The sequence below is a fragment of the Rhinolophus sinicus genome, chromosome 8 (genome assembly GCF_057876585.1).
Source record: "Rhinolophus sinicus isolate RSI-liver-muscle chromosome 8, RSI-T2T, whole genome shotgun sequence".
NCBI classification, from domain to species: domain Eukaryota; kingdom Metazoa; phylum Chordata; class Mammalia; order Chiroptera; family Rhinolophidae; genus Rhinolophus; species Rhinolophus sinicus.
In genome coordinates, this window is record NC_142508.1 from 54810445 (window position 1) to 54823682 (window position 13238).

The 13238-nt window shown below is 43.8% G+C and overlaps 1 protein-coding gene across 2 annotated transcripts in view; it reads right to left on the reverse strand.

Moving 5' to 3' along the window:
- Positions 1–5852: 5852 nt before the first annotated feature.
- The window catches only part of HSD17B2 (hydroxysteroid 17-beta dehydrogenase 2), a 49767-nt gene continuing 42381 nt past the window's right edge, over positions 5853–13238 (reverse strand). For both annotated transcript variants that reach the window (XM_019743735.3, XM_074314521.2), the window contains exons 4-5: positions 10289–10426; positions 5853–6301 (exon numbers count right to left, since the gene is read on the reverse strand). In XM_019743735.3, the coding sequence (XP_019599294.2) occupies positions 5928–6301; positions 10289–10426 (512 nt within the window). In that variant the 3' untranslated portion in view covers positions 5853–5927. The remainder of the gene's footprint in view (positions 6302–10288; positions 10427–13238) is intronic.

Genomic DNA, 13238 nt, shown 5'->3' on the forward strand with positions numbered 1-13238 from the left:
TGCCCAAAATCTTAATCTCACCCCTTACAGTAGAGCCCACAGCCTTCGCTCTGGGGAAGGCCACTTCAGGATCTGGGGTTATGAAGATGTTTCTCAGTAGAAATCAAAAACAGGAGATTGGAACCCAGAGCCTGTCTGAGGCCCCATCCTACTGTGTCCCTGCAGATGGGGAAGAGTCCGAGACAGAGCAAAGAGATGGAGAGAGTGACTGGGATGGTGCACAAGGGGAAACACACACACCAGCTCTTTTTGTAGAGGGTGCTTCCTTCTGGGAGACAAATACCCTGAGGACCATGCAGATGTGGGGCTGCGTGTTGGGAGTAAGCCCTTGAAAACTCTACGGTGATGATTATGAGGTAAATCAGAATGCTCGTGATTGCAAGTAACAGAAACTGAGTTCTGGTTGTCTTTTAACAACATGGGAGTTATTCGATGTGTGTATGTGTGTTTCACATGATCAAGGCAAGGCTAGAACAGGCTTGAAAAATTGGGGGGCCAAGTGTCTCCAAAGGGCCAAGAATCAGGAAACACAACAACTGTCATTTGTGGGACACCACCACCAGTACTCTTTATATCCCTCAATCAACATTCCATATCCTGGGAAGGTCATATGTTTTTCTTTGATGTCCAGGTTCTAGAGGCCAAGATGCTGAAAGAGGCAGGATTAAGATGTCTGGCTTCTGTAGTGGAAGGAAAAACATTGCTTTCCACCAAGATCTCACTCCTAGGGAATGATTTCCAAATAGGAAGGTAAGTGGATGCTGAACAGCACCCACCCCACACCTCCCCCTTTACAAACTCCACCCTTACAATGGCAATGACACATATAGGCCTAGCCTTCTTCTGATTTTTCTGTCCTGTTTGGCTATTCCCCATGAGCTGTCAAGATGAAAGTGTGAGTTTTGAGTTCATCAATGACAATTTCTTGTATGAACATTTAAGTCTTACCTAAAAATCCTACCTAGAACAAAGAATAGCAGAGCATGTTTCAAGTTAGGACCCTCTCTATATAGAATCAATTCAGCATGGATGGTCAGTAGAGAGAGCACAGGGCAATGCCCAAGAGAGAAAACCTCATTGTATCCAGCCATGAATCACTGCCTATTATCAAAATAGGAGGAAGAATAGAAAGTGGAGCTAAAACAAAGATATCTCTGTGGTAAAATTACCGGGGAAATTACCTGGTGGCCAGAACACCCTCATAGGGATGGAATGACCTGAGAAGAATAAATAATTTGCTTGTTGACCTTCCTGTTTCCCATGGCTGGGATTGTTATGTTAGTCACCTCCATATTTTGCAATATGGTAAATAAGTTCTGTGATGATTCAGGACAGGATTGTATAATGCTAGACTCAGTGTACTTTACGCAGCTGTCCCAGCCAAGCATGATTCCAACAGTCTAGAATTGTCAGTAATCAGCTGAAATCTTTGGTTTCCACTATGAGGCTCAGCAACGATTTTTGTTTCTCCTTGTTCCAGAGGGACCATGCTCACAGACTTTGGGGATAAAAACCCAAAAGAAATTTCAACTGAAAAATTGCTTTTCTACAGGAGAGGGCTACTGAATGATAATATCACCCACCCTAATCTTTTCGTCTTTAGTCTCATCTCTTTCTTTCTCCCCTAGGACATTACTGCCTTCCCTATTTTTTTCTGTCAAGCATTATTTTATTCCTCGTTCGTCACTGAACCCTTCCCTAGAGTCTGTACTTGTCAGGAACTAATTCTATGGTAAAAGATAGAAACCCAACTTGAAATAGCTTAAAAGAAAGGTATCGGTTCACACAACTCAGAAATCAATGCAAATGGTAGCTCTGCAGGTATAGCTAGACCAAGGGGCTCAAGCTATGTCATCAAACCTTGATTTTTCCTCATCATTCTACTCCATGTTCCTCTATCCTGGCTCTATTTTCTACCTGACTCTCCTCTTCGTGGGCTCTAGGAGCTTCAGTTTAACATGGATGTAACAGCAGGAATGGATACCCTTTTTCTCCCAGTGCCCATTAGCAATACTTCCTTCATTGGGAGACATGATTGGCTCTTCTTGGGTCATGTGCCTACACCTGAACCAATCATTGGAGCCAATGGTATATGTTGATGAGCCAGCCTGGGTCACGTGTGCACCCCTATGGTGGAGAGATAGGGTGCCTTGAATGACGGTCTTACCAAAATCCTCCAAAAAGGAATGCTGGGCAGGCATAAAAGTAAACAAACTCAGACTACAAACATTGTTAGATCTCCCTGTCTTCAACCTTAAAATTGAAGGTTTGAAGAGACCTCAGTGCCCAGTCTCTCCTTCTTCCTTTTGCTGCTTGTTTCTCAATGTGGAATTCTGAGTTGGGTATTGAGCTGGGACTCAGAAACACCCATTTAGTCCTGCCATGGCTACACATACATCTGAGACCCCAGAGAGAAATACTGGCTTACAGGACAAATCAGTAGACAAATACTTTATTTTGAGCCACTCCGGAGATGCCAGTGGTCCTGAGTGGACCACTATGAGTTGGACAGGAGGTACCACCACCCAGCTGTTTGCATGGAATTGCTCTAGCTCTTCTTCAGAATTACACCATCCGGAATGGCATTCTAAAACATGGTCTTTATCACTAGTGGAATGAAACCGATGAAATTTAATGTTCCATTCAAATAAAATAGTAAAGCTTATTTGTAGGCCTTTATTGGCCCCCTGTTTAATAAAAGAAATGACATTTTCACTGAGTGCTTTTTCTAATTTTTCCCTCTTGCCTGGGACTGCCATGAGAATGGTCCACTTTCCTCTTGCCAGCAGTGGGAAAATACAGAAGAGGAAGAGATAAAGGGTAGTGGGGTAGGGTTTGGCATGGGATTTACATGGGATATTATGTGGCCAGGTATTAAACGTACCTTGCAACCTTCCCTTGAGCAGAAGAGCAGGACTGGGGGGAATGAGATACTTTTTGCCAGGAGTCTTGTTGTTGAATCTCCTGTTCACCATCCCTTCTCCCAATAATTCAATAAATTGTGGTCATAATGGGGGCTTCCCTCTGCCATTAGTTCTTCCTGGTTTCTAAACCAGTGGCATCAACTACTGTACAGACATTGTCAAGGCATGGTGGTGTTATGTATGTAATACTTGTCTCTTCTTTTCTGAGGTATTGTGCTAAAAATGAACTATATTGGAATGCTGCTTAATTCTTTCAGGTAACTTAGCCTCTTCTAATTTAAAATAGGGTCTTCCAGATGAACGTGCAGTGGAATTCCAGATTCTCACCCCCACCCCCTTTTCCTTGACCTTTTCCTCAGAATCTGAGTTCCTAGGGCCTGGTGTATTTCCCCGGCTCCAGGGAAGCGGCACTGTCTCTTCTTCACCGGCCTCCAGTTGGATTTCTCATCCTCACTTCAGCCCCCAGCTCAAGGCTGTCCCCCTGGTAGCCTCTGCTATAGCGTTGTCCCACCCACTCCCCAGGGACCCGGGCTTTTCCTTCCTACCCCGTTACCCCTGCTCTTTCCCTGAGACTCATCAACTTTTCCATACCTCCCCACTCCCACCCAAACCCAAGGGAGTCATGATGGGAGTGGCGGTAAGATGTTGTCGGTCTTTCTCTGGCTAAAACAAGCCACCCTGTGGTTTCTTTCCCTCCGAGGTAAACTGAAGATAGCGTGGAAGCTCTCCTGCAGGAAACCAGTTGGCAGCTTCTCTGATACGGGATTCTCAGACCCACCTAGGTTTCCAGGCAGCACCTTTTCCCCATGCCTCACAGTTTTCAACCCCTGGGAGGCTGCAGAACAGAAAGTAGGCCCCACACTCAGGTCTCAGCCTGATGTCGCCAGCTCTCCCCCACTGTCCTCAAAGAGCTCCCTCACCCTCCTGCGGCCTCACCACGTACCCCACAGGCTGCTTACTCTCTGCCTTAGAGCGGTGGTTCACAGACTTGACTGTGCAGCACCTGGAGAGCTCATTCCGACACAAGCGGCTGGGCCCACCCCGAGAATTTCCGATTCATTAGGTGAGGTCAGTAGAATAATGGTCCCTAGCAATGATAAGGGCACACAAGTTCCAAGAACCTGTGACTATGGAACCTCATACGGTAAAAGGGACTTTGTAGATGTGATTAAATTAAGGATATTGAGATGGGGAGATTATCCTGGATTATCTGGGTGGGCCAATGTCATCACAAGTGTTTTTATAAAAGGGAGGGGGTAGAGTCAGAGTCAGAGAAGGAGAGGAGGCAATGGAAGCAGAGGTCGGATGGAATGAGGCCGCCAAGAGCAAAGGAATGTGGGAGGACTTTGGAAGCTGGAAAAGGCAAGAAATGAATTCCCCCTTAGAGCCTCCAGAAGGAACACAGCTCTGCTGACAACTCGATTTTAGCCCAGTGAGATCCATTTCAGAATTCTGAACTCCCAAACTATAAAATAATAATGTTTATTATTTTATCTGTATATTGTGTTGAGTGGCTGAGTTGTTAGTAACAGGTTGCTGCAGCCATAGGAACCTGAAAGGCGAGTGGGTTGGCTCCTGAGAACCTGTATTTCTAATAGGTTCTCAGGTGAGGCGGTAGCTGCTGGTGTAGGGACCACGCTTAGAGAACCACTGGCTTATAGTGAAGCACACAATCCTCAGTCTTCCTCCAAACTCTGGACTGCAGGTTAGACACACTCTGCCCGCTCCATGTCTGAACTGTGGAAATGGAATTGCTGGCCTTGCCAACTCAAAAAGTGCCTGTTGTGGAAATCAATGGTTTTACTTGATTTTTTTTTTTCCTTTCTGGTCTGCCCTAAAGCAATGGTGGAGAACCACTGGGTGGCTGGCATGACCAGACATTAAAAATGCATTGTATTAATAACTTCCTAACTAGTATCTCACTCTATCGTTGTTTATTATTTTCTTTGGGGGACAATTACAGACCGTTGTCAGTTTATCTACTTGCCCCATATCTCCATGAAGTTGGGAAACAGAAAAAGGACCTGCACGTTCCAGAAAGGAAATGAGACAAAGGGAGGGTTGCAATGAGCAAGATGAGTGGACCTCTGCTTCCCTTATGTCAGGTTGATATTTTTTCTAATTCCTTTTATGCCCCCTCTGTTCACGAGTTCCTCCGCCCCTTTTGCCTATCCCAGGTGAACCTGGCAACACCTCCCTTAGTATCTGATATTGCTCTCTTCAGCCAGGGTTCTCCTGGTAATGAGGCTGGCTTTCCATCCTGGGAGAATGGCTTTCCATCCTGGGATGCTTATCATGGAGGTGATAGGGATGGTTACTATGGATACCAAACCAGCCAGTCATTCGACATTCCCTGTCATTTGACATTCCCTGGGTCTGCCAAAAGGCCTCTGAGACCTTCCTTGAGATGAGAGACCTCATCCTATTATCTCCAGGGCTCCTGGTAGGTAGAGGAAGGGAGAGGAGGTACACAGAGTGCTGATTACGTACACTACATCCAATACCTTGGATGCAGTTGTTATGTCAGGACATCAGTGCACAGTTAGAAAGAGTCCATTTGATTGTGGTCCTTACTATTTTCTCCTCCTCTTCTCCCTTCCTTCTTTCATTTTTTTCTCTTCATCTCTCTTTCACGCCCTTCTCTCCTGGCAGGCAATGGCGTCCAACCTGGATTTCTGTTCTAGCTCTGCCTTTTGCTAGCTGTGTGGCAGTGAACTAGGAACTTAACTTCTCTGATCCTTAATTCCCTTACCCATTAGGTAGGGGTGAAGACACCTACCTTGGTTCTCGGATGAGAACTAGATGAGAGAATATCTAAAATGTATCTGATGCAGAGTAGGAACTCAAGCAAAGCTCTCCGTGGTGGTCATTTCTACCCTCTAGTATTCTCACCGCTAGGTCCCAACAGAGTTCACAAGAAATGCAAGGTAGGAAACCACAAATTTAATGAGAAACTCAGTTTTCCCTTTCATGCCAAAACTATAGCATTCCCCACTTATTTGCCTACATGGCCTTCTTCTTCCAGGTAGGCATGCTTAGTGCTTTCGGCAGGCTACTTCCAAAGCAGAGTTTTCTTCTATAAATTTTCTTGCTAAAATAATCAACTATGCCAGTCGGGCTATAGGAAACGAAGCAGAGCCACAGGTACGTGCCTGAACCCGGCGTGTAAAAGGCAAAGGGCCTCTTCGCAGAGATGGCGTGCCGGACATCCAGGAGCACGGGGCACACATCCGGGTTGGCATATTTGTGCGTCATGCTGACGAAGTTCCGTTGCTCAAGGATATAGTCCTGGCCGTAGTCCTCCAGCACGTCAGGGGTGAGGTGGTCCAGGATGTCCTTCTCCAGCTTGTTCCACATTTCACTAGAGCCTACGATATCTGGGAGGCGACAGGAAAGGGAGGCTCAGATGGCAGGAAGTCCCAAACAGGCACGACTGCCCCCTAACAGGGAAACAGGCCCTTGTGAATTGGCTTCTGTTGGGAACGATGGGCATTCCAAACACATTTTAATATATGTGTTTGATGATGGTATTATATATATATATATATATATATATATATATATATATATATATATATATATATATATATATAAATATGTGTGTGTGTATATATATACATATATATATTTTACTGAAAAGTGCACAGGTGACTGGGTTTCCACAACCAAATGCTCATGTAACCAGCAACCAGATCAAGAAAAGGACAAACCAGACTCGAAGACTCCTCTTTCAGCCCCCTTCCCAGGAGCTCACTGTCCCAATTAATGAAATAGAGTAGTTTTGCCTGGCTTTGGACATTATATGAATGGAATCATACATTACGTTGAGAGACTCATCCATGTTATTGCGTGGTCATTCTCATCGTTTTCTGTTATGTGAATATGCCATCAATTACTTATCCACTACACTGTGATGGCCATTTGGGTTGTTTTCAATTTGGGGCTCTTAGAAATAACGTTGTCACAAACATTCCAGTACATATCTTTCATGACTGTTATATACAATGTGAAATATAATGCATGCACTACAATATATGTTATATATAAACTATGTATATACATAATGTGAAAAATAAGTAAATAATAAGATGTATATGTTTTTAAAATTAATCTTCTCTGAGGTAATTTAGTTGTGTGTGTCTTTCTACATTTCCTCCTTGTTCATGCAAACATATATACACATAGAGGGCTTTGGTTTAATTCTATCTTACCAGGAACAAACCAAAAAAAAACCCAAAAAGGATCGTACTATATGTATTTTCCAGGAGTTTGCTTGTTTGTTTGTTTGTTTGTTTTTGCTTTGTAATAAACCACAGGCCTATCTCCTGGTCAGTGGCTATAGATTGAAACCAGAGTAGCAGAATTTTCCATTAAACAGCTTTTAGTCAACCATATCTCTATCAAAGGATTTTCCAGTGGTTCCTAGTTTCCACCATTTTAAGTGGTTCTACCATAAACCATCATGCACAATATATCCTTTTGTATTTCGGCATTTACTTCTATAGGTTCCAGTCCCCAAAGTATGGGTGCCTGGTCAAAAGGCACATGCATTTTGAATTTTAATAGCTACCAGATTCTTTCCAGAAAGATTGTAGCAACCCACACTCCCTCCTGCAAAGTATGTGATTGCTTGGGGATCGCTGTGGGGATGAGATTGTTTGCTTGCGAGCTTGCGTGACTCCCCAATATCAAGACCACAGGGGAGCCTCACTGTAAAATACATGCCAGTGAAATCCAATTATACTCATGGGAATGCAAACAGAGTTCCAGTGGCTCGTTTCTTTTCATGAAGGCACAACACTCTATTTAAAGAAATGATTGCCCTGACAATTACTCTGGAGGGTTCTGGGTCATGAAAAACATGTTTACACGAACTATTATTGTTCTTACAACTACCTCTCCCAGTCTCTTTCACAGGCTAGAAAATTCCTTTCCCTCACCACTTGCTCTTTAAACACCTCATGGACTATCTAACCACTCCGTGGGTACCCTGTCTAGAGTCTCCAAAGCTCCCTTTATTGCTGACAAAGCCACCAGCCCTTTGTCAACCTTCATCTGCCACTTTTGACACACACCTACCCATCCCCTGCCACTTTGGGGCTACACACAATGAAATTGTTAAGACTACCTTGATCCGAAGCCCATCTCTGCCTCATGTTGCTTCATATCAGCTCTGTGGCTTAGGAAATTTCTTAACTCCTCTGAAACTCAGTTTTTTCCCTGCAAAATGGAATTAGTGCGATGCCTACCTCAGAGGTGAGGATTCAGTGAGATTGTGTATGCGAAGTGCTTAAGAACTGCTCAGTATGTAATATGTTTTAGCTATTGTTATTGCAGAGCACCAGAAAATCTGGTGCAACTCCTTGAATGTCTTCAGATGCTCTTTGTGCCTCTGAAGATTCCTGTTCTTGTCCTCCACTTCAAGCATCATTTTCCAAACTTGAGTCCTCAGCCCTACTTTGTCTAGCCTCTTGCCTTAAAAGAACCCATCAGATATCAGCTTTAAACTGAGGGCAGTCTGGTATGAAATAAAGACTCCAGGCACTGCACCTAGGGAGCTGGTTTCAAATTCCCCAGCACCGCGGTGTGCCAGATACCCGTACTGGGTTGTACATTACCCCCCCACACACCCTCACTGTCCTCACCTAGCAAATGATATCAATGAAATCTACCCCTCAGGGCTCTAGTACAGATTAAGACTCACGTGGAAAGGATGGGAGTATAAATTAGAGCAACATTTTAGAAAACAGTTTGGTATTATCCAGTGACATTAAAGATAATTAAACTCGATAATCCAGTCATTCCGCTCCTGGGTAGGTATGGTAGGAAAAATCATGTACACATACACCACAGCACATGTGCCAGGAAGTTCATAACTGAATTCTTCATAATTTTCCAAAAGTGACCTGAATAACCCCTCAACAGTAGAAAATTTGTGGCATATTCACAAAATACTATACAGCAGTAAAAATGAATGAACCTCAACTACACACAACAGAGACGAATTTGGGAAACATCATGTTGAGTGAAAGAAGCCAGACACCAAAGAATGCACACATGTTGATTCCATTCAAAAACCAGTACAGCCAAACTCGATTGCTTGGGGATGCGTGTATGGATGTAACACTGTGAAGAAAAGCAAATATAAATAAATGATTATTACAAAAAGGGAGAGAGTGGGTCATGCGTTGGGAGAGGACCGTATAGAGGCTTCTGGGTGCCGGAAGTGCTTTCTTTTTTTGATTTGGATGTTCAGTACATGAGTTTTTATTATAATTTGTTCAACTATGTGTGTATATAGTATATTTCTCAACTACAAAATAAATAAGATCCACAACATCAGGACAGAACGTATGGACAGCAGCTAGTGTCTGAGAAGAGCAGCTCTCCCTAAACGTTAGCTATGCCAATTTCAGAGAATCCTCGAAACTATAACTTAACTGCAGAATCCAGGCACTGCTCCTAGGGAGCAGAGTGGTTCTTTGGTCCAAATGGCGCCACATCTCGGTGTTGGAAGTTTTCTTTGTCTGTGTCACTAAACCCTCAATTCTCCAGTCAAGTTCAAAATCAAATCTGTCATTCCCCGCTTTCCACGAGCTCTCAGTCAGCTTTCTTCTTTGTGTCATGTCTTCTCTCCCAGCCTCTCAGTCTGTCAAATTTGGCATTATCTTGGACCCACTGAATTCTCCTCCCTATCCAGGGGGTCCCCACGGTGGGAACCCCTCTCAGGGCTTCATCTCTCTATTCCTACTCCCCTGGTCCAGCCTCTCAACCTGGGTGGCCCAAGTCTCTTTCTCTCTGTCTTCCCCCTAGAATAGGCCTTTCACCCAGTCCTGCTCCTCCTGGCTAACAGTCAAACCTCTAGGGTTTATTTTTTAGTATGTTAGCAATCCCTCCCAGTTTGTGGTCTTTTATTAGACAGGCTTTTTTTTACATCTTCACTTGAATCACCAATTAAAGGTTTAATGGCCCAGAACTAAGGATTGAGCCATAGGGGTGGCCATCTGCCCAGAATTCAGAAATTCAGGGAGAGGAGAGGAGAGGATGGCCATCTCCCCGGGGGGGGGGGGGGGTAGGAAGAAAAGAGGTAGGTCATATTCTTCAGAGGGGAGGAGGTGGTGTTTGAAAAATACATGACATCAAAACATGACAAAATACGTGACATAATTCCTTTGTGGAAGGATGCAGGGTCATAACCATATATGGAAGAACTTGGCACTTGCCCCTCTGTTCTTAAAAGAGGCCCACCCATCCCAACCCTCTTGGCTGGTTGACTTCTGAGGGGTTCAGTTTGAGCAGAACAAAGGACCTTTAGCATCTCTTCCAGGATGAACATTGCAAGGCCCTTCGGCTCAGATACCCACTTGTTCTGAAGCCTCCGGGCTGGATGACGGAGACTTTAACTCCCCATTTAGAAAGCTCTTGTCTCATGACCGCCGAAAACATCGTCAGAGCCGCCTTGGATGAGCCATAGGCTGCCAGCTTTACCATTGGGACCCCTCCTATGGAAGTAATGGGAGAGAAAAAAAATCAGGTCTGATGTTTTCAATTGTTCATCCACGCAGTATTTAAACAGCACCTACCACATGCCAAGAACAGATATCAGTGGTGACTAAGGCATACAAGGACCCTCTATTGTCAGGTGAGTGCATATTCTTGGTCACCACTATTTGTCTGGCTTCTTTCCTTCTGCCTTCATGGCTGCTCCATCATATCTGGTCTAGGGACCAAACCAAGGGTAAGGTTCGATCTCTGCCAGCTTGTAAGCTAAATGTGATGTAGGTGGATAAAGAGCACTTGCCTCAGCCTCTGACCTTCTTGTTCAGCCAGCCGACATTCTGAGGTTCCCAGTAGACATATCTTCCCGTGGTAAGGGGTGAGGTGGGGAGGGGGCACTGTTCAGCTCATTACAACAAAGAGCAAAACATTCCATGGAACCATGGGGCGTCTCTGAAAGAGTGTGTGAGAAAGGACTTATTCTAGGAGGGCCAGTTAGGGCTGAGAAAAGACGCTCTTTATCCCACCTAAGTCACATTTAGCTTAGAAGCTAGGTGAGATTGAGAGGGTGGGTGCAGAATGTTTTTCTTATTGTGTGAAATGCATATAACATAAAATTCACCATTTAACAATTTTAAGGTGTACAATTCAATGGCACGTAGTACATTCACAATGTTGTGTAACCATCCCCACTGTCTAATTCTATGTTTTCAGTACCCCAAAAGGAAATCCCATGCCCATTAAGCAGTCACTTCTCGTTCCCTCTACCCTCAACTCCTGCTTTCTATCTCTACGTGTTTGCCTATTTGGGACATTCTATATAAATAGGATTGTCCAATATGTGGCCTTTTGTGTTTGGCTTCTGTCACTTACCATAATCTTTTCAAGGTTCATCTATTCTGTAGCATATATCAGTGCTTCTCTCCTATTTATGGAATACCATTCCATTCTATGGATAGATGACATTTTGTTCATAAATTCACCAGTTGATGGACATTTGAGTTGTTTCCACCTCTGCCTAATCTGAATAAACATACTATAAACATCCATATTTAAACACTTGTTTTCTGTTCTCCTGAGTATATACTTAGGAGTAGGATTGCTGGATCATGTGGTAACTCTATGTTTCACTTATTGAGGAACCCCAAATGTTTTCCGCAGAGGCTGCCCCATTTAACATTCTTACTAGCAATTGAGAAAAGTTCCAATTTCTGCACACTCTTGCCCTCAAGTGCTGTTTTCTGGTTTTTTTATTATAGCCATCCTCGTGGGTAGGAAATGTTATCTCATTGTAGTTTTGATTTCCTGCAGTTGTTTTTAAATAGTCCTCTTGGTGATGCTAAAACACCTGAAGTTTGAAAAAAATTGTCCAGGGACGAGTTGCATCCACTTAGGAACTAGTTATAAAAATGCAGAATCTTAGCCCCTCCCCCCTCAGACCAAATTTAATCAAAATCTACATTTTAACAAAGATCCCAGGTGACCACTACACACATTAGTGTTTGAGAAGCACCAGTGTAAGAGACAGCCTTAAATTGCTAACATTTCCTAATCTTCATTTAAACACTAGAATTAGAGTCTATGGTTTTGGGGGGGCTTTGCCACTGTTTGCCTAGTATGTCCTTGCTTGATAGTTTGCAAAAGTGAGAGGAATGCAGAACTTAGAGTAAAACTGATGGACTGGGTTACCAACCCTGGCTCCAGCGCTTACCAGCTGGATGATGCTGGGCTGGAGTGTGCTTGATATAGAAAAGGAATAAATACCCACATCCTTCCTGCAGACCTTATTGAATTAAGAATTACGTGACTTTAGGCATGTAAGCATCTAACACAACTTCGCCCAGAGAAAGTTGCTCAGTCTCGTTATACTCTCTTCCCCTTGGCCTACACTAGCCCTGGCTATTGCGTGAGAGTTTCAGGAAAGTAACTCAGATCTGGCTTCCTCTCAGATCACGGAGCATCTAAGGGACCAGCTGAATGATTAGCCAGATGATTCCCTACAGCCAGCTCAGCAAGGAAATGTCCAGCAATGACCCCACCGTAAACTTCTCTAGACTAAGACCCAGCTCAAAGTGGAACCATGAACTTGGCTGGATACCTATAATTTATAGACTTGTTACAATCTCCAAGGCCACTTACTTTGGTGTAAAGTAATTGTAATGCATTTTAACCAGTAACTATGCTAAGCACTCACACCACACAATACATTTACATCTACAGCCCATACCAGAGGTTCTCAACTGGGGGCAATTTGGGGTGACTCACCCCCTAACACACACACAATGGACACATGGCAATGTCTGAAGATTTGTCAACCCTGGGGGTGGGTGCTACTTACATCTAGTGGGGTAAGAACACAGATGCTGCTAAACGTCCCACAATGTATCAGACAGCTGCCCCACACAAAAAATTAGCCTTCCCCCCAAACATCAATAATGCTGAGGCTGTGAAACACTGCCTTAGGCTCAGGTGCTGGGTCATCCTATCATTAACAGATGATAAAATTGACACGTAGGCAAGTGAGGTGACCTGCCCCAGATTACTCAGCTGCTTAATAGAAGAAGAGGATTCAAATCACAGCTGGCTCAAAATTGCTGAGGCCTGAACCGTTCTGTAAGGTTTTGTTTTTTTTTCAACCATTCTATTCAAGCTGAGCTTGCAGCTGTATACAGGTTTGACTCTGTAATTTCTTAAGAGGAAACTGGCCAGGAAAAAGTTTTTAGATCTCTCAACATAAAGATTTTTCACCCGCTCTTTGTACAACCTATCAAAAAGTTGCCTCTCAATTCCTCTGATCCTTGGTTAAATATTTATCTA